This window comes from Pongo pygmaeus, chromosome 6 (assembly GCF_028885625.2).
Source record: "Pongo pygmaeus isolate AG05252 chromosome 6, NHGRI_mPonPyg2-v2.0_pri, whole genome shotgun sequence".
Classification (NCBI taxonomy): domain Eukaryota; kingdom Metazoa; phylum Chordata; class Mammalia; order Primates; family Hominidae; genus Pongo; species Pongo pygmaeus.
In genome coordinates this window covers 87000297-87027591 of record NC_072379.2, presented here as the reverse complement: position 1 = coordinate 87027591, position 27295 = coordinate 87000297, and the positions used below count along the sequence as shown (strand labels likewise).

Below are 27295 nucleotides of genomic sequence, written 5' to 3'. Positions count from 1 at the left end.
AGTATTTATTATTCATGTATAACTTTCATTTATCTACCAGTGTCATATTTTGTAGCTTTAGGTTCACATAGTATATAGCTATTTTAATTAAATAGTATGCTCGCCTTTTTGGATAGCAGCCCTCTTAATTGTAGTGTCAGAGTAAGACAAAAATGGGTTCAAATATCAGCACTCTCTCTTACTTATTGTGTGTTCCTTTGGCCAATTCACTTAATTCCTCTTTTTTTAAAAAACTTTTAAGTTCAGGGGTACATGTGCAGGATGTGCAGTCTTGTTGCATAGGTAAAGGCATGTCATGGGGGTTGGTTGTACCGATTATTTCATCACTCAGTTATTAAGCCTTGTATCCATTGGTTATTTTTCCTGATCCTCTCCCTTCCCCCACCCTCCACCCTCTGGTAGGCCACAGTGTGTGTTGTTCCTCTCTATGTGCCCATGTGTTCTCATCATTTATCTCCCAAGTATAAGTGAGAAGATGTGGTATTTGTTTTTTCTTGCTGTGTTACTTTGCTGAGGCAATTCACTTAACTTATCTGAGGCTTTCTTTCTTTTTCTGTGAAATAGAAATAGTAATATCTACCTGGTAGAGGTGTTGTGAGGGTTAAATTATCGAATGTGTATAATACACTTAGCAAAATGTCTATCATAGTAAGCACTCAATAAATGGTAGTGATTCAACTCCAGTTGTTTAATTTATAAAATCCCTTCCATTTCTGTTATTCATAAAATAACAGAATGATGTAATTTAACAATGTGAAATGGTTAACAAAGATATCTAAGACTCAACCAACCACTCAACCAACCACGTTTAAGATGAGAAACCTGAGTTATAGAGTATCAAACATGACAAAAGAGTAGCATAATTATCTTTGTAAGACACTACTGCTGTGTTCTAAATGGTAGGACCCATTGCTAATGACTCCTATTAGTAGATTTCTTAATCTTCTGTAAGCCCTGAGAGACCCTGCACATTCCTTAAAAGAAGTTGACACACGCCCTGAAAAATCTACAAGATATTCACCGCGCTTCATCTCAGATTAAATTGAACCGCATATATTAAATAATCTGTGTATTTCTGACCATTCACGGAGCATGACGCCTCTAGACACTGAGAAAAAGGGCATCTGACCTCACCTATTTAGACTTCAGTGAGAGGGATTGGTTATAATGCTTCTTTCTTACTGCAAGTGTCAGTAGTTCTGAGCAATAAACATAACATTGAATCCAATAGTGTGTGCTTTATATCAACTTACTTTAAAAATTGTGATAAAATACCATTAATTAATTAATTTATTTATTTTACCTTAAATTGTGAAGAGTTTCAGAAGGGAATAGAGGAAGTGTTAAGGGATACTCCCAAGAAGTATATGCCATGGCACTGAGAATATGCTGCTTCCTGCTGGGCATGCCAAGCAAGACAACTGGCTAAAGATAGACCTGCTGCTGGCAAAAGTGTCCCTGTTCATCATTTCATTACTATTTAAGACAATTTCTCATTGGATTTTTATTACAGAAAATGAACATATTCAAACTGGAATATAAATCTTCAGTGATCCTACTGATGGATTTGGGATGAATCTCCGTTTATAAAGATGGAATAGAATATCCTGAGAAGGCAAAATATTCTTAGGAAGATCTTATGGCTACTATAGTAGAAAGATAAAGAGTTTCAAATATATTAATTTATCTAGTTCAGCATATGAAGTTGTCTTCTCTCATGTTATCTACTTCTAAGATTTTGAATGGCAAAAACAGAAATTGAAGAATCATGTGCTCATTATACTATATGCTAATTGAGGCTTTTACAAACTTTGATTCACTTAATAATAAAAGCACTTTGATTGTATTGGGTGTATAACTATTCATCCATGCATTTATTCAGCATCAACCTCATTTAAGATAATGAGGTGTGGTGGAAAATTCACAAGAGCTGTGTTATGGTTGGATGACTATGTTTCTTATGTCTTTAGAGCTTTAATTTTCTCATTTGTTTAAACAAAAGGAAAAATACAGGATGGTAGATGGAAAGGATTAAGTAATTTGTTGGGGGTTTTTTGTTTTGTTTTGTTTATTCGTTTGTTTGTTTTTGAGGCAGAGTCTCACTCAGACTGGAATGTAGAGTCGCTCAGACTGGAATGTAGTGGTGCGATCTCAATTCACTGCAATCTCCACCTCTCAGGCTCAAGCGATCTCCCCACTTCAGCCTCCCAAGTAGCTAGGACTACAGGCACATGCCACCATGCCTGGCTAATTTTTTGTATTTTTTTTTGTAGAGGCATAGTTTTGCCATGTTGTCTAGGCTGGTCTCGAACTCTTGGAGTCAAGTGATCTATCTACCTCTGCCTCCCAAAGTGTTGGGATTACAGTTATGAGCCACCGCCCCGGGCCTGATTAAGCTATTTGTATAAAATTACTTAAAATAGCCTTTAAATTAGAATAAACTTTCAGTAAGTATTAGTCTCCCTTCTTTTCTTTTTAGCGCCTGAGATTCCAATGGTGTTTACCAGGTTTTATTAGCAAAGCTGATTCTTGTGCTTTAGAAAAAGAATGTGTGTGGCCCCCTCCCTGGTGGCCCTTCTTGTTCTCACAGGGTCTTCTGGTTTTTCATAGAAGATCAAGTATAGCTTCCTGTGTGTTTTATACAACAACCAAGTGAAGTGATTTTCTAAAAAATTTAAATTAGAAAGTTAGGGACTTGCCTATTTGTCTAGAGGAAGAACTCGCTAAAGCTTGAGTTTTAAAGACATTTCAAGAGTAGTCCATGGGGCATTCCATTGAATTCAGTAGGGTGGCTGCTTCCTTAGAGCCTTCCCACCCCTATCTGCCAGTGTATATTTTGTTAAGGATGTTAAAATGTCTTTTGTAAATGTCGGGATCAAGGGAAAACTACCCCTTCACCCTCTAAAGGTTCACAGAAAAATTAACTCACAAAATGCACATTGATATGAGAAAAGGCACAAACTTATTTTAATGTGCATAGCACAAGGTCATCATAGAGGAATAGTTACCCAGTAACCCAATGTGAATAGATGTTTATATATTCTTATTAGGAGAAAGGGAGATGGGGATGTATGAATGCTTTTAGGGGTCTGGTAAATGATTTTTAAGGAAATTCAATGGGATTGAAGAATATACAAGAATATACATCTGTTGGGCCTGCAGAGCAGACAGTGGTTTGTGACAAAAGTCTGTCCAGGTGTGTTGACAGACTTCAGTCTTTCTCCCTAGGATAAGAGTTCAGTTAATGGAAACTCAGGAAAGGGGCCAGAGGTAATTGTTTTCTTCTTTGGCAGGTCCAGATTTTAGGCAGATAAGGGGACTTCAGAGAACAACTTCATCCTGTGCTTTGGGAGAGACAGGGGATTGAGAGACGGGGCAGAGACGGGGAGTGGGGCAGAAGGTCAAAGAGACCTTCAGGCTTCTTCAGTTCAGCATGTCAAAGTGCTATTTTGAGGGTATCGGTTTCTTTGAGCTCCAGCATAAAAGTTTTCTAATGGTTTTCAGAAAGTTGATCGTCCCCTTGCCACAGTTAATTTTATGAGGCTGAGTTGGTAGGTTTACAGCTTCATATACTGTCTTTCTTGGAATTTATGTTATACCTGCTTGCTTGGTCTTCTCAGTGTTTTCCTTCAGAATGTTAAGGGGTTTGTCGTAACATTTTAACTTCTGTGTCTACTGAATGCTCAACTCAGTTTACTTTTGAAATTTTACATGTAATGAATTCTGTTTTCAGAGTGGTAAGTTTCTTGTGATTCGTTCCCTTCTCTTCTTGTAACAGCCGAATCAATCTTCTACTTTTTTTAATTGTTGTTAGATCCACCCTCTTCTGTGCTTTCAGTACACTCAGTTTGCGTTGCTGTTAAAATACAGACCTCTAAGTCACAATGATCTGTTTGTGTGTCTGTCACAGAGTTAGCTGTGAGTTCCTCAAGTCTAGGGACCACATCTTATATCTTATTCCTCTTGGCATCCCTTTTGCGTAACAGCACCTAGCACATATGGTTGGCACTTAATAAACCGTAAGTGAATTTATGCTGTGGAGATTTGTTCTGACATTTGTTTGGGGCTGTATTTGTCATGTTTGGGGCTTAATTTGTCACGTATACACTTAGAATTTGAGTGTATAGTGGCATTTTTTTCTCTAGTACTGCTTTTTAAATCTCCTTCAATATGGCATCCTATTTGAATAGCTTCTACATTAGCATGAGGATTATATATTTTCACTAATTAGTAAAGGTATTAAGGAATAGTTCTTTGGAACTGCTTGATTTACCTATGTCTGCCCTTAGCTTCTTGAGAATTCCATTCCAAGGCACCTGTTATTTGTTTTTATCTGCTGCCATCCAGATGTCTCTAAATTCAGGTCAGTACTCACATTACTGGTGTAGGAGTGCCACCGATTACCCGAGTATATAAAGATAGTTAAAGCAGACAGCTTAGATAAGTATCATACTGTGATAGACATATGCAGAGGCTGCCCTGGGAGCACGGAGAAGGAGCACCTCACACAGACCTGAAGGGGTACAAGGGCTTGCAGGGGTGGTCAGGGAAGGCTCTAGGGAGGAGCGGTTCCTGAGGAAAGACCTAGGAATGCATGAAAAATAGTAGGCAAAGGGAAGAGAGGGCTTTTCTGGCCGAGGAGAGGCAAGGATAATAGCTCACGCCTGTAATCCCAGCACTTTGGGAGGCTGAGGCAGGCAGATCATGAGGTCAGGAGATCAAGACCATCCTGGCTAACATGGTGAAACCCCATCTCTACTAAAAATAATACAAAAAATTAGCTGGGCGTGATGGCAGGTGCCTGTAGTCCCTGCTACTCGGGAGGCTGAGCCAGGAGAATGGCATGAACCCGGGAGGCAGAGGTTGCAGTGAGCTGAGATCGTGCCACTGCGCTCCAAAAAGTACAGGGTTGGAAAACAGCATGCTGAGTGTTGAGGTGGGCAAGGTTTCTTGGAGCCGGGGAATATAGAGTAACAATGCCTGAGCCCGCACCCTCCAAAAAATAATGCCTGAGCCCCTCAGTTGGAATCAGTTCTCAGTTCAGTGGCCTTGGAGGCCATGTTATTAGATGCCCAGATTTTTATTCTGTTCATTGGAGGAAGCAGTTCTCTAGCAATACTTTGCCTACTGATGTTGATTTCTGGCCAAGATGATGGGTGAGATGGTTAAGAGCACAGAATTTGGAATTAGACTCTCTGGGTTTGAGTCCTGGCTCTGCCACTTAATTGCTGTGTGATCTTGAGAAACCGCACTCAGTTTCCTCATTGCTAATATGGAGGTTAATAGTAGTACCTACTTCATTAAAATTGTTAGAACGTCAAATGAAGTAATATTCTATAAACTGCATAGAATAGCAGTTGGCACGTAGTGTTATGTATTCATTAAATTAAAATGCATTGCCATGGTCACACAGTTACATTCTGATAAGACTCTGCTAGATCCCAAAGATCAGGTAGCATTTTGCAGAATGGCAAACTGTTTCCTTTCCAAATCAACTTATTTTTAAAATTAAGTTTGTTATGTGGTTTGCCTTCGTGTTTTTGTTTCGGTTTTTTAAAAGGCTTTGATAACACAAAGTAGCTTTATTTCTTCTAAACTAAAGGAGTATGAATTTTCTTAGAAGTTGTAAGCTTTAGGCTTCAGGATGCAGGGAGTATTGGAAGTGAAGAATGAGGCTGGCAGCTGCTAGTGATGGTGTGAACTCAAGTCTTCCTGTTTGTTGTACAAGAAGCGTTGAGAGGACAAATCCAGAGAGATGTTTGCATCCTGAGATTCTTGAGTTAGTCTTTCAATCTTGACCAACACAGATCAGACTTCTACTTTCTGCTGCCTAGACTCTGGAAATAATCATCTCAAGCCTTTACTGCCCCATACATATTGTCACATAGAAAGATTTTGAGATTAATTAACTTTACTGTTAGTATCCCCTGTAAAGAAATTCACTTGGCTTTCAAAGCCCCTGCTTAGTCAGAACATTCCAGAAATGCCACCTTCCAGGGCCGTCAGTAAGTTGCCAATCTTTTTGATTTAAGTATTTCAGAATCTTTCTATCATTCGTCTTTTACAACTCATTTAAAATTGCCTTGAAACTGCATTTGGTTACTAACTGGTTATATAGACTAGAATATTGGTGGCACTTAAAAGTAAGAACATTTGTGTTTGTTTTAGGAGATTGATTTTAAAAAATGTTAATTAGGGTTATTTTGGCAAGTAAATTGTTTAAAAATATTCTCTTTTTCATAAGAAGAATATTGGGAAGCCTGGTGAATCACACTTTTTTTGTTATCAAAATAGAAACATTTGGTATGATCCAATATGAAACTTCACAGAAAAGGCTATCACTTCTGAAATTATTTCTTGTAAAAGTATTACTCTCAAGTTCTTGATTTTCCTGTTTTCTGTGTTTCCTTTCCCTTTAGGATGGGTTTGCTCTGACATTAGTGAAGGTGGTACATGTCTGTCTTTAAGCAGCAGCCTAATCTCTATGACCATATGTGCAAAAGCAGTATAATTATAATGCAGTATTAATTAGACAATATGACTGTTTTTGTTTTAATTACTTCAAATCATCTTATCTTTCCATTCCTTGAAGCATGTTAATGGATGAATTTATGGGTACCATGTTCATGTTGTTTTTATGGAATTAAATATGTGCATATTGATATAAACTTGGTAAACAGTTCTTTTTTTAATCTGTATAATATTATGAATAGATTTCCTTTCCTTTCAAACATCATTTTAGTTCTGAAGACTAAATATAATAGGTTGTTAGAAATTCCTAGATTTACTTCTAAATGAATTAGGAATTTACATACTAAAATCTCACATTCTGTTGAAATAATTTGATAGAAAATTTGGTGATGGTTACCCATTTTCACTAAATATTAATACAAGTACTTAGCAGACTGTATGTAGAAACTGGCATTTATCTGTGTTCTGATTTTAACCTTTGTCTCCTTATTTTTCAGTTGTTTTTATTTCAGTTGCTGCGAGGGTTGTCTTACATCCACCAGCGTTATATTTTGCACAGAGACCTGAAACCACAGAACCTTCTGATCAGTGACACGGGGGAGTTAAAGCTGGCAGATTTCGGTAGGAAAGCAGTTAATTACCAGTCTATTTTGTCACACTGTGAGAATGCCAGGCAGATGGTGGCAGTGCATTTGTTTAGGTGCACTTCTTCTGTCATCATAGATCATGGTAATTTTTTTTTTCTGGAATGAAGGATTTTTTTCTTTTTTTTAATGATAGCATAAAATATAATGCTTTGTGGAGTTTTATAAAATTCAGACTGCTTGTTAGAGTCTTTAATAATAAACATAAATCAGATCTTAATATATATTTCTAAAGGAAAAGTCAGTAAAATTTTGAACATAAAATATATGCTCCTTGAGTGAAAATCTGTTTTTTGAAACTTTTATTATGAAAATGTCAAATATACTCAAAAGTAAAAAAATAATATAATGACCTTCAATTACTCATCACCCAGCTTCAACAATTACCAATATTTTGCCAAACTTGGAGAAACCTAAATTTAAATCTCTGGACCTTTTCAGAGGGTTGCAGGATATATACAATGATGTACATTGCCCTGAGGCTTTAATATCTAGAAATCTAGATGTAGTGTTAACCTTCCCAGAATTGACTGTTGTTTCAAGTATTTTCAATATCAGTGCAAAAATAGACACTTATTACTATTTAAAAGTTGAGGTTCTGGAGTGAGCATTATAAGTCATTCCTTCCTTAGAAGTCTTGAGATTGTCTTCTTCCAGCATAGAAGCTTTCCTCCAAACACCATGTTTGAGCATCCAAAGGGAAGCAAAACCATTGCATGCTCCTTGCTAGCTCCCCTTCTCTTGATCAAGTCTGCCATTTCTGCATTTCCCAGGCTCTCTGTCACACTAGAGATTGTGTTGAGTTGATTCTGAGCACCACGGGATGCCTGATGGCAGCATAACGTGTTGACATTGCATTGCCTCAATTATTTTTGAATACATATTCTGATTAGAAATTTGTTCCATTAAGAATGGAATGAAAATATTACCCTTGGGACATAAAGATGCCTGAGGTTGAGATGGGCTTTTGCTGAAATATGATTATCTTTTCCCTCTCCACCCCCCATTAAATAAAAGAAGGCAGGAAATGTTTATTTCTTATTTCAAGGTTAGTAGACTGTTGAATACCTTTGGAATGAATCTACTTTGTTGGGTTTTATAAATCCTTTTATTTGAAAAATGAAATAAAACAAAAGTTAGTATGACTAGTTGAGTAGTGATGTAGATTATAAAACTTTGTTATTTCCTACTTTGATAAAAATGATGAAATTCTGTGCACATTAGTTTGTGTGCATCATTTATTGCCAGATTTTAACATTAGAATTATACTAGGTGGCTGGGTATAAAATCTTTTTATAATAGGGTAGAAAATAATGGGAGAGTAGTGGGTGGAGGAGAGAAGGTTTGCAGTTTCTCAAATTCAAGATTATTGGCTTTACTGTGAATATATTTTGTAGTTGGTCAGTGTCAGGAAATGAAAAAGGATTTATAATGATTTTCTTATGGTGTGTTAATATACTGTAAGGTATATGTTGAAATGCATTATTGTATTAAGCATTAATTGTATGAACATGCATTTGTTGTATATTTATAAAAAGTATTTTTATAAATTTTGTCTGTATAACCAAGGATACAATAGGATTGTATGTTTGTGCTTACTAGGGATTCTTTTAAAATTTTATGCTGATGTTTTCATTGTAGTAGGTAAGTTTATCTTAAAAGATTCTTATGGATCTTTACTTTAAAACTGACATTTTAAAATATCAGATTCAAAAACAAATTGAAATATAATTTTTTAAAATTTAGATGATTTTTTTAGAAAATTAGAAAATTTACAAAATATAAACAACTCAGAGATGACAAATGATAACATTTTTCTCGTTTATTTTCCCAGTAGCTTTCTCCTGTTCCTTTCTCTCATTTCTTGCTTCACTTGCATATCACATAGCCTCAAAAATAGAAATATACTATTTTGTAAGCATTTTTCAAATAATATGTCATGAACATTTTCTTATGTTATTAAGATTGACAAAATCATTTGTAACAGCTTAGATTTTTTCCATTAATGGCCAAACCTAGTCTCTATTCGTCCCTTATTAATGAGCATTTTAGCTCTTTCTAATTTTTCACTATTATGCTCAGTCCTGTACTGAACATCCTTGTAGAGATAGCTATTGATACAGCAATTGCAATGTTGAGTGTTTTAAAGCATTTGATTCTTATGACCAGACTGCTTGCTGTGCAGAAGGATCGTGCCCATGCACCTCTCCTCAGAGGCATGGACTGAATCGTCCAGCTTGGAACATGCAGTTGGCATGCATCCTGTGCACAGAGTGTAGTAAGCAAGATTCATTCACCAACTGACAAGTTCCCCCAATTAATTGTGTGATTTTGTTTTGTCTTTTAATTTAAGACATGCAATGAACTGTGATTTACTGTGTTTGGGCATGTTTGTGTGTCTGAGATGAAGGAAACACACCGAAAACTGTAGAGAAATTAGACAGTCAGAATAGGATGGTTCCAGGCAGCAAAACAATTAAAAACACAAGGTCTTAATTCAGTGTTTGATGTGTGAAGAGCTTTAAAAATGGTTTCTTTGTCTTACCTTTTTTCCTTATGTGAACAAAACCGTAAAATTTTGACTAAAAGAGACAAATACAAAGCATGATTGTAGTTCTCATATTGTAAATGATACTACTTTTATTAGAAAAATATATGAGGGAAAAGACTAAAATTTATTGAGTTTATTCTATGTGCTAGATACTTAGAAATTCTTGCTTCATTGTCTCTTCAAGCTAGGAATGTATACTAACCTGTATTTTTGAGAGAGATGAGATTCAGAGAGGGTTAGAATCTTGCCCAGGCTTGGACATACAGGTTGCTGGTTGCAAAGCTGGAATTCAGATGCTTAATTCATATCCTTCAATCTCAGATGGCCCAGGGCCTTTATATTTATACATACAGATATTTTCTCTTACAGGGCTGCCTAAGCTAGGAAATTATTGATTGTTTTTGTATGCTGTTTTCTATATATAACAAATATATGTATATGACACCCATGCTATGTAAATAGATTACACTGGTACAAAAATATGCATCACATAATTTAAAGAACACTTTGTCTTTTGACTAATTCAGTAGTAATGAGTGAGTTCAACCTTAGTAGACTTTACCTGCTGGATGAGGTAAACCAGATGATAGTGAATTTGGAGACCCTTCAGCTTTAAATAGTATACAGCTCTGAATTCCAGGTGGTCAAAATGCTGTAACTATTTTTTTTTTCTTGTAAGCAAAGTCGTATTTAAACCCTTACCTGAGCCTTATTTTCTATATGCATTTTGAATAAGTAAATTTCACTTATTCAAAGTGTAATGATTTAGAATCACTATGGCTTTCCTAATGCAGAGGTTTGCTCTGCCTGGATATAATAAAATGATAAAATTATATGGAGGCATTCAGACTCATTTCCTAAAAGATGGTTCATCTTTACATAATTTACCAGAAAAGATTTCAAATCCCTTATATAGCCTGTGTCTTCACCACCTTGTTGCTCCTTGTATACTGTGGTGCAGCCAAACCCCAAACTTCTTTCGACTAGAGGCTTTCAGTTTGCCTTTCCTTTTGCTTGGGATGCTCGTCCTTCTACCTCTCATGCGGCTGCCTTTGTCTCACCATAGAGGTTATAGTTCATGTCACCTCTTCAAAGGGGCCCCCTTTCCGAAAATAGAATCTTTCCCGTTATTATCTTCTAGTCTAATTTCTTCAATAACGCTTCTAGGGCTCTGACATTATTTTTTTCATTTGTTTATCTATTTAGTTTTTGCTTAAACTGCTTGATTGGAAGTTCCGTGAAGGCGGGAACTTGACCTGTCTTGCTCACTGTTGTTTGCACTATCTCTAGAACCATGTAAGCACATAGATGTTCGGTAAATATTGATTGAATGAATAAAAAATATACATGACTAAGTGGAGTATTAGTCTAAAGACCAAGACCCACCTGAATTTACTAATTTCTGTCTGATTAGTTTTGGCAAACTAACAGTTTATAAAATAATTCTCTTTTCCTCAGTGCTGTCCTGGCCATGCATGATGAAGAGTGTAGATGGAATTAGTTGGCTTTAGATAGGGTTAAAGCTTCGGAATTGCTCTGAGGCTCTTACACATAGACCCGACACACTCACTTGGTATTTACTATGTAATCTCAGGCTGCCAAAATAAACACCACTCAGTGAATGTAAACATATATAAGATGCATAGGATTTGAAGTTTCTACTCTGTAACCTCTAAATGATTGTCTAAATGTACTGTTCTTGAGAGCAAAGTGTGTTAACATTGAGTTAAGAGAACTTAACTCTTTCCCTAACTAGCTTGTGACTTTCAAGCCTTCATTTATCCCCCTCTGAGCCTTACACTTCTTGACTGAAAAACAAGAGCTTGAACATATACTTTCTAAGGTCGTTTTAGGGCTGGCTTTTTATGTTGTACATTTCTGAAATTGTTAACTTATTTTTTAATGACCAGATATTTGCTGGCGGGTAAAAAAAAATCTGTCCATTAAACCTGGGATCAATGCTATAACATCCCTCCCTAGAATCTAATTTTTGATTCCATCTTTTGGAAATTTAAATAGATGAGAACCTTGCTTTTATAATAAGCACTGAGAGCACATTAAAGGAAAATTATTGAAGCAAGACAAATAAATGAGTGAATAAATTCACCGAGAAATTAAGGTCATTTGCAGTATAATAGTATGAAAACTTAAAGGTATTTTTCCGTATAAATGAGATTGAAGCAAAATGGATGTGTCTGTAGAATTTCTGCAAGATAATATTGGTGTCTTCCATATTTCTGAGCCATTCTTTCACTATTTTCAAGGGTTATGGTCTAACTATACCAAAAGACAATGAGATTAAAGTTGCCCCTGAGAATGAGAGACAGCGAGAATTCTATAATATAACCATTTAAGGACTTAGCTTATTTTATTGACTGTCCTGGTGGAAAAACAAAGTTAAAAAACTCGTTGTTATAATAGAATAAAATCACAATGGTTTCTTTCCCATCAGAGGGCTAAAATTTTACCTTCCTAATGTTTATAGTTTCCTCTTCCAGGCTGGTCCTTGTCTAAATTTGAGAGAGGAAATCATTGTAAATCATGTTTTAGATTAATTTGAAAAACAGACCAGAAATGTGACTCTGTAGAGGACATGGTAAATTCATGGCTTGTCATATGCTTCTCTGAATTCACATGGGAATAGTAGTAAACAGAAAGAAATCACCTTCTTTCAGATGCAGAGTAGTGCGTCCGTTTGATAAATATAGTCTCTGGATAAAAGCCTGTTAGTCCCGAAGGTACAGACCTTTACCTGTGTTTTAAATCATTTATGCACAAAATTCACCATTGAAGTTATAGTCATAAATTTAAGGTTAGATATAACTTAGCTCATTTGTTGTGGCCTGCAGGATTCAATTTTACTGTATCTTTTAGAATATTTTTAATAGCAAAAACAACTTTATTACCCAACGAAGCATCAATTTACTTCTAAAAGATCCTTTCAACATCTTAACACCTCAGCAGTTTTAAGGCAAAGTTTAGGCAGTTGCTTCATGTAGATCTGAAAGCAAAGAATGTATTTAGAATAATTGATAATATATGAACCAAAGAAAGGGTTTTTTTTTTTCTCCCTAATTTCTCTAGGGAATGTCATTAAAACTCTGAATGCAAGTATACATATTTTAAAATCTATTGAACAGACTATTAAGATTACATGTTAGGTATAATTTTTATTTGACATGTGAACTAGACAAAGTTATTTCTCTTTGACACATTACTTTAAAGATATAGTAACTCTTTTGAAAAGGAATGTTGATATTTAAAATTGTCTTTTCCCTATCTTGAAACATCAGTTACCTTAATCATTTACATGATTTGGTAACTGATCATGTTTAATATCCTGCTCATCTCTTCAAAAGTTTTTATTTTCTATTCAAGAGGAATGATAATGACATCTAATTATATTGGATCTTTTTATTTTGTGTTATCACAACATAACATTGTCTCAAGCATATTAAAATGATAAATATTTGAGAGCATTTTTCCTTTTAGATAAACTTTGTTTTTTAGAAGCGTCTTAGGTTCACAGCAAAATTAAGCAGAGAATACAGAGAGTTCCTATATACCCACTTCCCATATGCACAGCCTCCCCCACTATTAACATCTGGCACCAGGGTTATACATGTGTTACAATTGATAAACCTATATTAACACAGCAGTATCATCCAAATTCCAGAGTTTACATTAGGGTGACATTTGTCAGTCACTACAGTATCATTGATATAGTATCATTGAGAATAATTTCACTGCCCGAAACATCTTTTTTTTTTTTTCGAGATGGAGTCTTGCTCTGTCACCCAGGCTGGAGTGCAGTGGCGCCGATCTCGGCTGACTGCAAGCTCTGCCTCCCGGGTTCATGCCATTCTCCTGCCTCAGCCTCCTGAGTAGCTGGGACTACAGGCGCCCACCACCACTCCTGGCTAATTTTTTGTATTTTTAGTAGAGACAGGGTTTCACCGTGTTAGCCAGAATGGTCTCGATCTCCTGACCTTGTGATCGCCCATCTCGGCCTCCCCAAAGTGCTGGGATTACAGGTGTGAGCCACCATGCCTGGCCCAACATCTTTTTAAAAACTCATATAGATTAGTTTTTTTAAGCTGTGAATGGGAACAAGAAGGATGTATATGAACTGCAACTAATATGCATATACTATTCCATCTATGAGAAATCTCTCTGTTCAGCCACCATAAGCCAGATTGAAGCAATGTAGATAGGGTTTGATTGCTAAGAATGGCAGCTTCAAACTCCATGGAAATGAGGAAATTTGAAAGAGAGTTCAGTTTCAGCCAAATCATGCATGTGAGGTAACGAGACATCTTTTAAATGCAGAACAAATTGCTATGCATAGGACTGATCATCTTATTCTCCACTGTTGATGGAAACTTAGGCAGAGGGATTTCAGTATGCAAAAACATTATGTGTTTCTTATTTCCTCTACAATTTGAGGGCAGAATTGTTGGCAGTAAATCAAATAAGTCATACTGGATGTAAGTTAAAATATAGCCATGTATCCTTAGAAAATATTTGCATATGTAGAAAGACTGGAACCTTAAGTAGCAGCCATGATGACCACAGCAGAAGAATTAATAGGTGTTGTTAACAGTAGTAACACTGAAATGAATCACAGATTTATGTAATACATGTGCTATTGAAGGCAACAGTGATTACACTTGAACATTGTTAACATATAGGTAAGTGTCTTAGTCTGTTTCTTATTACTTAGAATAACTAAATCTGGGTGATTCATAAATAAAAAAAATTATTTCTTATAGAGGCTAAGTCCAAGGTTGAGGGGTTCCTTTTGTGAGGGCCTTCTTGTTAGTGGGGACTCTCTGCAGAGTCCTGAGGAGGTGCAGGGCATCACATGGCAAGGGGGTTGAGCATGCTCATGTAAAGCCACTAATGCCACTTCTGTGATAACCCATTAATACATTAACCCATGAATGGATTGATCCATTCGTGAAGGGAGAACCCTCAAGACCCAAGCACCTCTTAAAGGCCCCACCTTTCAGTACTGCCATATTTGGGATTAAGTTTCTACTTGAGTTTTGGTGGGGACAAACATTCAGTAAGTGTAAAAGTTAGCTTAGAGTTTGGCAATTGCCTAATATCCCTGCTTTATAGATCCTGGCCCATCTCTTTCTCTACCTTCTAAAACGCTCATGTTAAAATTCAGCCCAAACCAGACTCCACTACTACCTGTCAATATGCTTGATTTATACTAAAATCTTAGATGACAGTAAATGAATTATTGCAGTCTAAAGCACATGTTTTCTAAAATCTTTACTGGAAGCAAGAAAAACTGACCAGCTACTATGGGAAATGTAAGACATGCTGTAAATTCTGGTTAGACTTTTTTTTTTTTTTAATTTGTGATTTTAAACCTTTGTTTCTCACTTTAATACCACCAGTTCAATATTAGTTTTCTTTTTTCCTTTTTTCCCAAGTTTCTTTTTTAAAAAACCTGCCATATGTTGGTTTATTTAGCTTTGAAATAGTACATATTTATGCATATTAATATTTTAAAATGTCCTTTTCACCTTGAATGATTTCTTCTGTGGTAATAGATAAACTTAGGATATTAGGACTTTTTTCATTTTAATGAAAGAAGAAAGCACTGGAAAATTAAAAATAAAAACCAACTAAGAACTAATGGTCTATGCTGCTTATTAATTTTCAATACATGTCTGAAAAACTTTTTTTTTATTTTTACCACATACTGGAAGGGAATCTTGGTGCAAATAATCAAGTTTATAGGCCTAAAATAATATAACTTTTTGCAAAAATTCAGACTTTAAAAATGGAACATCTTTTTATGAAATATCTGTCAAGTTATTTGACATTCTAGTTTTTAATCAGAAAGGATACTGATATAAAAATGCAGATTGAAGTGTTCATTCCAGTTATGGAATAGAGTTGTCAGCTGTGGAAATCTGTCCTGTGAAACAATGACCAGCTAATATTGGATGTAGAAACTGTGCTTAGATCCAGCCATAGAGTTGGGAGCAGTAGATGAAATGGGTCAGTGAGTTGGCTAAATTAAGTGCCCATATCATGCGAATGGAACAACTGAGGCATAAGCAGAGGATGGAAAATGATGGAAGATTTGAAGATCAAATGTTTAGTATGGTTTCTGAAAAGTTACCATTAAGGTCTCAACATGCTTAAAATCAATTGAGAGCATATTGTTATAAGAATCACTGATACCAGAATTACAACAACAATATAAAATAAACTGGTTATAGTGGTGTGTGCCTGTGGTTCCATCTACTTGGAAGGCTGAAGCAGTAGGATTGCTTGAGGCTGGGAGTCCAAGTCTAGCCTGAACAACATAGCAAGACCTTGTCTCTAAAAAAATAATGAAAATAAATAAATAAATAATGACATGCGAGCATTTTGCTCAAAGAATTGAAAGCAGGAGATGGTGTTACTTTTGAAATCATCCAGTTGTTGATCATATCATTGGGAACATTTTGTTATAGTTTGTTATTCAGAATAAAGGCAGAAGATCTATGTGGGAAAATTAAATCACTCATATAAGATAAAAGGAAATCCTTTTACATTGACGTTTTCAGACTTTTTAAATTGAAATTTTCTCTAGATTTTGAAGGAACCTCAGAGATTATATAATCCAGACCCCTCATCTGAAAAATATATATACTTTGGGCCAGAGATGGAAAATAAGTTAACATTGTGCCTGTTACTTAGTAAGTGTTAAATTATTATTCCTAATATTATTGTTACCAGTATCTTTAGAGCCCCAGTGTAATACCCTGTAGAGTATTAATAACTTAGTTGGCACATGCATGGCTAGTTCCCCAAACATGTGAGAAGGTAGGAGTGCTAACTGGATGTTCAGGTCGAAGTAAGCCATGCTGGTCTGATGACCTGGGTCACCTGATCACTGGGATCCTGTCAGGAAGATGGGACCCAGAATACTAGATGTCACTCTGTTCCCAACCCCACGAGTCTTGAGGAAACTTTAAGAAATGATACAAAGAATGCTTCTCACAGTAGACTAGTAGGAAACCTTGTTGGAATAAAAGTTTGAATAGAGCTTTGGTAATTTAAGGAATCACCCTCTTTAATTATATTCCTGGGTGAATTAAAGCATTGAGAAGCCTTATGGACAGGTGAAGGCTGAACTGGCTTTAATAATGTTCCTGTTAGGGCTCCGCAGTGCTGGGCAGTAGCTCAAAAAATGCGGTGATGCCTGCCAATGGGAGTAAATTTTCTTTTCAGATTTCACCTTTTCCATGGTACTGTGCTGTTTCTTACTCATAACACTTTCAAATTAACTTTTTGGGTTATTTCTCCACACCAATAACCAATTCACCAACACCTCAGACAGACACCAACTGGGTGTCTAAAGATTCTATTTATTTCTGACACTAACTACCCAGTAGCACAGACCCCTTAGGTTAAGGGCTCAGTCCTGCAAGACTGCCTCCACTTTGAATGCCAGTTGCAAGTCCTGGACTGCCTGCATTTCTGACTGACCTGCTACAAATTGGGCATTCCCACGCCCCCTTCCTTGGGTTCCATAGTTTGCTGGAATGGCTCACAGCACTCAGGAACACATTTGCTTATATTTTCTGGTTGATTATAAAGGATACAACTGGGGAACAGCCAGATGGAAGAGATGCATAGGGCAAGGTAGGGAGGAAGGGTGATCAGAGCTTCCAGGCTTTCTCCAGGGGCACCACCTTCCCAGCACTTCAGTGTGTCCATAACATGGAAGCTCTCTGAACCCCATCATTTAGGGGTTTTATAGAGGTTCATTACCTAGATGATTGATTAAATAATTGACCAGTGGTGACTAACTCATCTTTAGCCCCTTGCCCCTCCCTGGAGGCCCATTGGTGTAGGTGCAAATTACAACCCTGTAATCGTGCCTAGGTTCTTCTGGCAACCAATCTCCATCCTGAACCTATCTAGGGGCCCGTAGCCACCAGTCATTCTTCTTAGCATTCAGAAAATATACTCTTATCACTAAGATTCCAAGGGTCTTAGGAGCTGTGTGTCAGGAACTGAGGACTAAGACCAAATATAACAAAAGATGCTCATATCACCCCTGTTACTCAGAAAATTATAAGGATTTTAGGAACTCTGTGCCAGGATGAAGACCTGGGATGAAGACCAAATGTGTATTTCTTACTAAATCACAATGTCACACAAAGTTTGGAAATAGACAGTACACAGCTCTAGCACAAGTGGAGGTGTAACAGAAGTACTAAAGTACATATATAAATATAAATATATATAAAAAGTAAAATATACCCAAATGGGTAGGGTGCCGATTCTGGGGCCACATGCCTGAGTTTGAATCCTGGTGAATCTGACAATTATGTGTCTTGGAGTTGCTCTTCTCGAGGAGTATCTTTGTGGCATTCTCTGTATTTCCTGAATTTGAATGTTGGCCTGCCTTGCTAGGTTGGGGAAGTTCTCCTGGATAATATCCTGCAGAGTGTTTTCCAACTTGGTTCCATTCTCCCCGTCACTTTCAGGTACACCAATCAGACATAGATTTGGTCTTTTCACATAGTCCCATATTTCTTGGAGGCTTTGTTCATTTCTTTTTATTCTTTTTTCTCTAAACTTCTCTTCTCACTTCATTTTATTCATTTGATCTTCAATCACTGATACCCTTTCTTCCACTTGATCAAATAGGCTACTAAAGCTTGTGCTTGTGTCATGTAGTTCTCGTGCCATGGTTTTCAGCTCCATCAGCTCATTTAAGGACTTCTCTACACTGGTTATTCTAGTTAGCCATTCGTCTAATCTTTTTTCAAGGTTTTTAGCTTCTTTGCGTTGGGTTTGAACATCCTCCTTTAGCTCGGAGAAGTTTGTTATTACCGAACGTCTGAAGCCTTCTCTCAACTCATCAAAGTCATTCTCCGTCCAGCTTTGTTCCGTTGCTGGTGATGAGCTGCGTTCCTTTGGAGGAGAAGAGGTGCTCTGATTTTTAGAATTTTCAGCTTTTCTGCCCTGGTTTCTCTCCATCTTTGTGGTTTTATCTACCTTTGGTCTTTGATGATGGTGATGTACAGATGGGGTTTTGGTGTGGATGTCTTTTCTGTTTATTAGTTTTCCTTCTAACAGTCAGGACCCTCAGCTGCAGGTCTGTTGGAGTTTGCTGGAGGTCCACTCCAGACACTGCCTAGGTATCACCAGCGGAGGCTGCAAAACAGCAAATATTGCAGAACGGCAGATGTTGCTGCCTGATCTTTCCTCTGGAAGCTTCATCTCAGAGGGGCACCAGGCTGTATGAGGTGTCAGTTGGCCCCTACTGGGAGGTGTCTCCCAGTTAGGCTACTCAGGGGTCAGGGACCCACTTGAGGAGGCAGTCTGTCCATTCTCAGATCTCCAGCTGCATGCTGGGAGAACCACTACTCTCTTCAAAGCTGTCACACAGGGACGTTTAAGTCTGCAGAAGTTTCTGCTGGCTTTTGTTCGGCTATGTCCTGCCCCGAGAGGTGCAGTCTACAGAAGCAGGCAGGCCTCCTTGAGCTGCAGTGGGCTCCACCCAGTTCGAGCTTCCTGGCTGCTTTGTTTACCTACTCAAGCCTCAGCAATGGCGGATGCCCCTCCCTCAGCATCGCGGCTGTCTTACAGTTAGATCTCAGACTGCTGTGCCAGCAGTGAGCAAGGCTCTGTGGGTGTGGGACCCTCTGAGCCAGGCGCAGGATGTAATCTCCTGGTGTGCCGTTTGCTAAGGTCATTGGAAAAGCACTGTATTAGGGTGGGAGTGTCTTGATTTTCCATTTTCTCGATTTTCTCTCAAGGCTTCTCTTTGCTAGGAAAGGGAATTCTCCGATCCCTTGTGCTTCCTGGGTGAGGCGATGCCCCACCCTGCTCCGTTGGCTGCACCCTGTGTCTGACAAGCCCCAATGAGATGAACATGGTACCTCAGTTGGAAATGCAGAAATCACCCGTCTTCTGCATTGCTCACGCTGGGAGCTGCAGACTGGAGCTGTTCCTATTCGGCCATCTTGAAACCTCTGGAACCTGTTTTAAATGGACTGATTTTTAAATCGTTCTCTTGCATATTTCATGGTGATGGTTATTTGACTATTTTAATTACTGGGCAAGGGACGATTTTAAAAATAGTTCTTTACATATAAATGTTAACCTTTCTGTTGTTAGTAGCTCAGATTTTAAAGTATCTCTATCACAGTGCTATTCAGTTTAGCTTTCCTGGCAAAAGAAGTGAGAATAATTTAATAAAAGGGAATCATGCTTGCAGTAAACAGTTTTTATGATAGATTTGTATTATTCATGCCATGCTTTGAGAATAGTATTATACTTCATGTTAATTCCTTTAAGAGACAGAACATTTTGTTTGCTAAGCAGGAATCCATTGGTGTACTTCTGTTCCTCATAAACAACTTAGTGTTTCTGCCAAATGTTTTCATTCACAGAGACCTGTGAGATAAGAAATTTTATGGATCACAAGAAAATTCAGTCCTGAAGAAATGCATAATTACACCTTAGTGTGTACTTTAAAGAAGAGTAAGCTCTCATCTGGAGTGAACACTACTACTGCTGTCCAATTTCAATGTTTGTTGTCTCTTAAGGGTAGTTCTTGCTGCAAGTATTACTTTTTATATTAGCAGGTAACACAGAAATCTACATGTAAAATGGCATATTGATTTCTGGAAGTCTTTAGAGATTTGATGCTCTGTACAACAGTAAAATTAGTTTATAAGAAAACAGTGTGCAGACCATTATATTAATAGCTTGTTTTTTAGGACATTTTGGTAGTTTTTTTTTTCTTAATTAGATTGTTACCAAAGTTCATTTGACCAGTCTTTAAATCTCAAGAGTAAACATACATAAGTGGAAATATGCATAAATGAAGGAGTATTCTTGTAATTGTCAATAAAAAAATGCATAGATTGCCAAAATGTATGATTTGAAATAATGGTAGATTGTGGATTCCTTAGCAGATTGATAAATCAAGTGCTTTGTCACATGTATCCTTCATTACAATAAAAATATCAGTTCCCTACATTTTGTCAGCCTTGGCTATAGACAGCAAATGGAGTCATTTCTTAAATTTTGAAAGTTGCCTGTGTATTTGACCTTCTATGTGAATGACATGTCTGTGGTCTGCTTTGGATATGGGTGATATGGGCATCTGTACTGTGCAGTGTTACAGCACAGGCTAAGCTTTTTTTTTTGGTCAAGCTCAAGACGTAGACTTCAGTGTCTGAGGGCATTCTTATTTTTGAACACTGAATTCAACATTTGTAAGCATTCTGGTTTTTGAATCATAGAAATGTTTGATCTGCAGTACTTGACATTAGATTGCTTTTAGGAAGCGAAATTGACTCAAACTTCAGTCATTTCTAATAATAGTAAGAGCCTATTATAGTTTATGAAGTGCTTTCATAGCTCTTACTTTGTTTTATCCTTATAATCCTGTGGAGTAGAGAGTGCAGGTCTCATTACCCCCTCTTTAATGTGAGAGCATTGATTTGTGCTTGTAATATTAGCTTTACTTGGGCATTAGAATGACCAGTATTTTAATATGGGCATTTCTGTTTAGTCTTCAGACTTGAAGATAATTCATTTGAAATAATCTTATAAGATCATATCATATGACTTCTTGTACATCTTTTAAATAACATGAAGAGTTTTCAAGTAGTTCTGATTTTTATTATGATCAGTGATTTTTTAAATAGGAATATTACAGATAAGTTTTGCTATCTAGCACTGTTTCAAAGAATAGCTATAAATGAGCTCCTTGATCTCCCTCAATAATAAAAATTTAGACTAGTAATTGGAATAGTGCTATTAAAATTCAGACATAGTATCACTTTACTTTGAAATGCACCTAAGTTGAGAAATTTTGATGCAAATTTGAAATTGCCTTTGAATCACTGAGTGCCAGATTAAACATAGCACTTTTACCCACCAGTTCTAAAGGGCTATCTGTAAATTGAAAGCACAAATGTTGAAGGCAGTAAAACATTCTAGAATGTGCCAGTTGGCCCTTTCATTGCCAAAGATGTAAAGTTTCTGGAAAGCAGGAAGACATTAAAAAACAAAAACAGAACTCAACACCTTTTAAAGTGATGGATATGATGTCAAACAAGGTGCTCATTGGACTCTACTCCATTTCCTTTCCTCTGCAAGCTGCTCTGTCCGTCTGCCTCCAGCCGCCTGACAGTCCCTGTCATTGCTGGTGAGAGGTGGTGTGTATGGCTGATGTGATGGGGGAAGGAAGGGATAAGAGAGGAAAACTACTGTTTTGTCTTCTTCATAGCTGTAAATTATTTTCTTGAGAAACACAATTGCAGAATTTGTTCATAAAAATATCATGCTTGGTTGATTTAGAGAAATAAAAGGTCAGGAAGAACTAAAGAAATATTTCAAGTGAAACTTTCATCTTTGGATATTTTCAGGAAGAGTCGGATAATTTCCCTCAATTCGTGGGATGGCTATTGTCCACTTTTGCACATGTTCTGCCTCCTGTCTGAGGCATTCACAGCTGGCTTTGGATTTCTGTGTCTCCTAAAGCTTCTGTGAATCTGAAAAGTCATTTCTGAAACTGTGGTCTGCGGCTGGGAGCAGTGGCTCATGCCTGTAATCCTAGCACTTTGGGAGGCTGAGACAGGCGGATTGCTTGAGCCCAGGAGTTGGAGACCAGCCTGGCCAACATAGTGAGACTATGTCTCTATTTCATAAAAACAAAGAAAAGAAAAATAAAATTATGGTCCATGGAGCATACATTAATGAAAAATAATTGTTAAAATTAGGAAAAATGTCCTTGGTCAAATCTGTTTGGGGTGAACTGCATATGTGCATCTCTCCCATCTCTCCCCAGCCAGTAGAATCTCAATGTTCATTAGCTAATGATTAAAAGCTCTTGGTCTTCTGCTGTTAAAATTAAATCTGCCATTACATCTCCCAGATTTCCTAGATTAAGAACAAATTTTGGACTCTGTGGAACATAAGTTGGGGAAATGTTGGTATATTAGCTGTCTGTTGCTGTGTAAAAAATTACTGCAAAATAAGCTGCTTAAAATAGCACTGGTTTATTATCTCAGTTTCTGTGTGGTAAGAGTCTGGGTATGGCTTAGCTGGGTGCCTCTGCCTCCAGGTCTCCCTTCAGTCTGCACAGTCAGCCAGGCCTTCTCTTGTTTCATCTGAGTGCTCCACTGGGAAAGGATCTACTTCTGAGCTCACATGGCTGTTGGCAACATTCTGTTTTTTGAATCTCTTGGACTGAGAGCCTCTCACAGACACTCAAGGGAAGAATATTCCACAACAAAGTGAATATGAGTAGGCAAGGGAGTCATGGGAACCACCTTAGCGTTTGCCAACCATTGTTGGTATCAAAAGTACTGTCCAATTATGTCGTGGTGATTAAACTATGTGATACGGTTTTCCATAAAGAATAACAGTTGGCTGGGCATGATGGCTCATGTCTGTAATCCCAGCACTTTGGGAGACTAAGGCAGGCAGATCCCTTGAGCTCAAGAGTTCAAGACCAGCCTGGGAAACATGGTGAAACCCCAACTCTACAAAAAATACAAAAAATTAGCCAGGATTGCCTGAGCCCAGGAGGTCGAGACTGCAGTGAGCCATGATCTCGCTACTGCATGCCAGCCCAGGTGACAGAGTGAAACCCTGTCTCAAAAAAAAAAAAAAAAAAAAAAAAGTTAACTTAGCATGTAGTGCATGTCAACAGCTACCTTAGGGTGTAAAGATTTATAAACGGTATTGATAATGATGATGATTAATGATAGTACGTGGTGATGATAAGCAAGCCTTATTGGTTGTTGCTCATGTGAGACACTGGGGTAAGCACTTTGCCTGTAGTATCTTTTCAAATCTTCACATAGTCTCCTTTTCTATATAACAGGTTGAGAAGTTACGTAAACAGAGGGCTGTAGATTGTTTTCAAACAGCTCACTGAGAAAATAGACAATTTATATCACTAATTATATTGTATGACAAGTAACTTCTTTATATAGAATGGGAGACCAGAAAAGGACACTGCACTTTTTGCTTGGGGGATTTAGAGAGGAAGACCTAAAGAATTATTTTCAAGGTCCGAATGGGATTTCATGAAGTTTTAAGACAAGGACAGAGACAGGGCTCAGTATAAGTAAAGGTAGGTAAGGTTTATGTAATGGTAATATTTCATAATCCTCCACTGGTAACATTCCAGAAGACAGAGCTTTTGCTGTGTAGCCATGAGCAGAGATGTTGATGTTCATGTGGACAGCAAAGCTGGAGGGTAGATTGTCAACAAGGTGGTAGCAACAGTAACAGATGGCAATTATTTGGTTATATTTTTTATTATTTATTTCTTCCCAGCCTCTTTCCAAAATGGGTCTGAAGCAGCTGCTGATCTGACGCTCCACTCGCTTTATTCTTGTTTAGCCTGCAGGCTGTGCTAGGCAGACTTGTTTCCATCCAGCACATGCTTTCACTCCAGTTGCAGTCTCCAAGCTCCACCCTTCATCTTGTGCCCCTGGAAAGGCAATCAGTGCCCAGGAGGCCTTGGGGCGTGAGAGCAGTGGCACAAGAGGGTTTCAGCATGTGTTTCTCTGGCCTCCTATCAGCTGGAACCTGCTGCCAGTCAGGCGGGACTTAGGCCAGGACCAGTCCCTGCCCAGATATGCCCCTGGGACTATGGCAGAGCCCTCAGCCAGGTGCCAGCAATGTACAGTTTGCCACGTACAGGGCCAGTTGACAGATCAAAGGAGGCCAGGCTGAGTGAATAAGTCCTGGTCCCAGTTACCAGTCCTCTGGGATAGAAGGAGAGTGATAGCCAAGGCTCACAGCAAAGACTGGGGCTGAAAAAATAGGAAACTTGTGTCTTTTCTGGAAGTCCTTCCATTGAGCAGAGATGGCAGCAAAAAGGCAGGCTCCTTTTGCGTGAACTTTAGTTTAAAAAGCATGGTATCAAGGAATTGGAAGTCCAGTATTTCTTCTAACTCTGTCACCAGTTAGCTTTTTTATTTTGGACAAGTCACTTAAATGGGCAGTTGTGTTTTCTGTAAATTAAAAAAATAAGAATGGATTCAGTGATCTGTTTTAGCTTTAAGTAATGGTTTTAATATTTTTAAATGCTCCTTAAAAACTATTATTTTAGGCAAGTTATTCCATTCCCTACCAGATACAGATGTAGATATATAGATACATACACCAAATTTGTGGTTGTTTGTTTAAAAATACTTTTGCTAACTTCAAAGTAAACTGCTTGGTTCATGAAAAATTGAAGAAATTCAACAAATATAGAATTATTCGGACTGCCAGCCTTATATGGAATGGAGATTTTATTGTCGTTCTTCATGTATTGTCTTGTCTATTTTGTAATGCTATCACAGGATAGTACAGACTAGGTAATTTATAAGGGATAGAAATTTATTTCCTCAATCCCCTGGAAGCTGACATGTCCAAGAGCAAGAGGCCATCATCTGGTGAAGGCCTTCTTGCTGTGTCATCCAAGGGCAGCAGGTAGAAGGACAAGAGTGGGCAAGAAAGAGAGACAAAAGAGGCCCAAACTCACTTTTTTATATGGAACCCACTCCCAAGATAATGAACCAACTCCTGCCATAATGCCATTAATCCATTCATGAGGGCAGAGTTCTCATAACCTGATCAGATTTTAAATGTCTCTCTTCTTAATACTACTAAAATGACAAGTAAATTTCAACATGAATTTGAGAGGTGATAAACATTCAGACCATAACAGTCATCATTCCAGTGACTGAAACTAGGTAATTAGAGAAAGGAATGGCAAATTTTAATGCTTTCAGAAAGTGTTATTTTTAAAAGTAAATTCAAGGCAAATTTTTAAATATATCTTTACATTATACAAAAGGGGAATGCACAGTTATTTTCAAGATGTATTCATTGTTAAAACATTGGGAATAAGATATTACCAAAGAGAACTCTTGAAACATTTGCTTATTATCTTATGATTACAGTAGCTATAAATTCCTTAATTGCATGTATACCTATCTTTACATAATGGGCAATTATACCAATGATAACATGCATTCTGATTTTTTTCCACTAATGTATCTATTAGTAAGATTTTTCATGTATTTGCTTTTACAATTATAAGTCATATATGTGCCTTGTTTTAAAATAGACGTCACAGCAGATAGTCATAAAGAAGAACATAGGCTGGCCGTGGTGCCTCTCAACTGTAATCCCAGTGCTTTGGGAGGCTGAGGTGGGAGGATCGCTTGACTTCAGGAGTTTAGGATCAACCTGGACAACATAGTGAGACCCTGTTTCTACAAAAATTAAAAATTAACCACATGTGGCGACATGCAGCTGAGTCCCAGCTACTCAGCAGGCTGAAGCAGGAGGATCAATAGAGGGAGGTTGAGGCTGCAGTGAGTCATGATTTTGCCACTGCACTCCAGCATGGGCGACAGAGCGAGACCCTGTCTTAAAAAAAAAAAAAAGAAGAAGAAGAAGAAAATAAACATTGCTATCTTTTTTCTCTAAAATTGGCCATGTTAACATATTTTTCACCCTTTTCTGTGTACTTACATAACAATATATTTTTCTTTTTTAAAAGAAGTTGTTTTATTTTTTTAACGATACATAAATTGCATTTTAAGGCCATGTGATTTTATTTGTTAAATTTTTCAGCAGGCAATTACCATTTTATTCATTGTCCCAAATGAAGTTCATAGAAAAGTGGAGATTTATGTGAGATACCAGAAATGCAGTAGAAAACAGACAAATGTTTTTCCATGAAATGGTCACAAATTTTATATCGAAATCTAGTAACATCGTATTCCAACATGAATCAGTCCTTTGCTTCCTTTTACCTCAAAATATTCATAAAATGTACTACTAAGATTTTTACTGCAGAGAAAACTTTTGTGTAGAAAACTGAGTGGTCTCCTATAGCTTTTTATCTCTTTTTTCCTTCGAACTCACTGTGGTTATGAGATTCTGTTAGTAGACAATGGGTTTGTTCAGCCTTGCTAAATATAATTATTTTAATTTTTGATATGTATCTAAAGCTGAATAATTCCTTAAACCTTTTGATTCTGAAACCTCAGCTTGGTGCCCTCAGGAAGAGAATACTGTCCATCACAAAATAATTAACTGCTCCCTGATCTACCACTTACTTCTTGGTACACGAATGCATATGCACGCTGTGTCTGGCATCTAAATTAAAATATTTTAGGCCAGGAATGGTGGCTCACACCTGTGTTCCTAAAACTTTGCGAAGCCAACAAAGGAGGATAACTTGAGGCCAAGAGTTTGAGACTAACCTGGGCAATGTAGTGATACTCTATCTCTACAATTTTTTTTTTAAATTAGATGGGCATGGTGGTGCACACCTGTAGTCCTAGCTATTTTGGAGGCTAAGGCAGGAGGATCACTTAAGCCCAGGATTTCAAGGCTTCAGTGAGGTATGATCGTACCACAGCACTCTAGCCTGGATGACAGAGTAAGACCTTGCCTCTTAAAAAATAAATCAAATAAATAAATAAGCAAACACATAAAGAAATAATTCAAAGTATAGGACACTGTAAATAATATTTAAGAATAAGTTCTCAAATTCTACATTGTTGTATATTGTATAATATATATGGTAAACTGTAGAAACATTCCTGTCAGGAATCACACAGCTCAA

The 27295-nt window shown here is 37.3% G+C and overlaps 1 protein-coding gene across 7 annotated transcripts in view; it reads left to right on the top strand.

The window, feature by feature from the left end:
* The window catches only part of CDK14 (cyclin dependent kinase 14), a 592881-nt gene that overhangs the window by 300235 nt on the left and 265351 nt on the right, over window positions 1-27295 (top strand). For all 7 annotated transcript variants that reach the window (XM_054495986.2, XM_063667603.1, XM_054495990.2 and 4 more), the window contains one exon: window positions 6969-7092. In XM_054495986.2, coding sequence (XP_054351961.1) covers window positions 6969-7092 — 124 coding nt within the window. The remainder of the gene's footprint in view (window positions 1-6968; window positions 7093-27295) is intronic.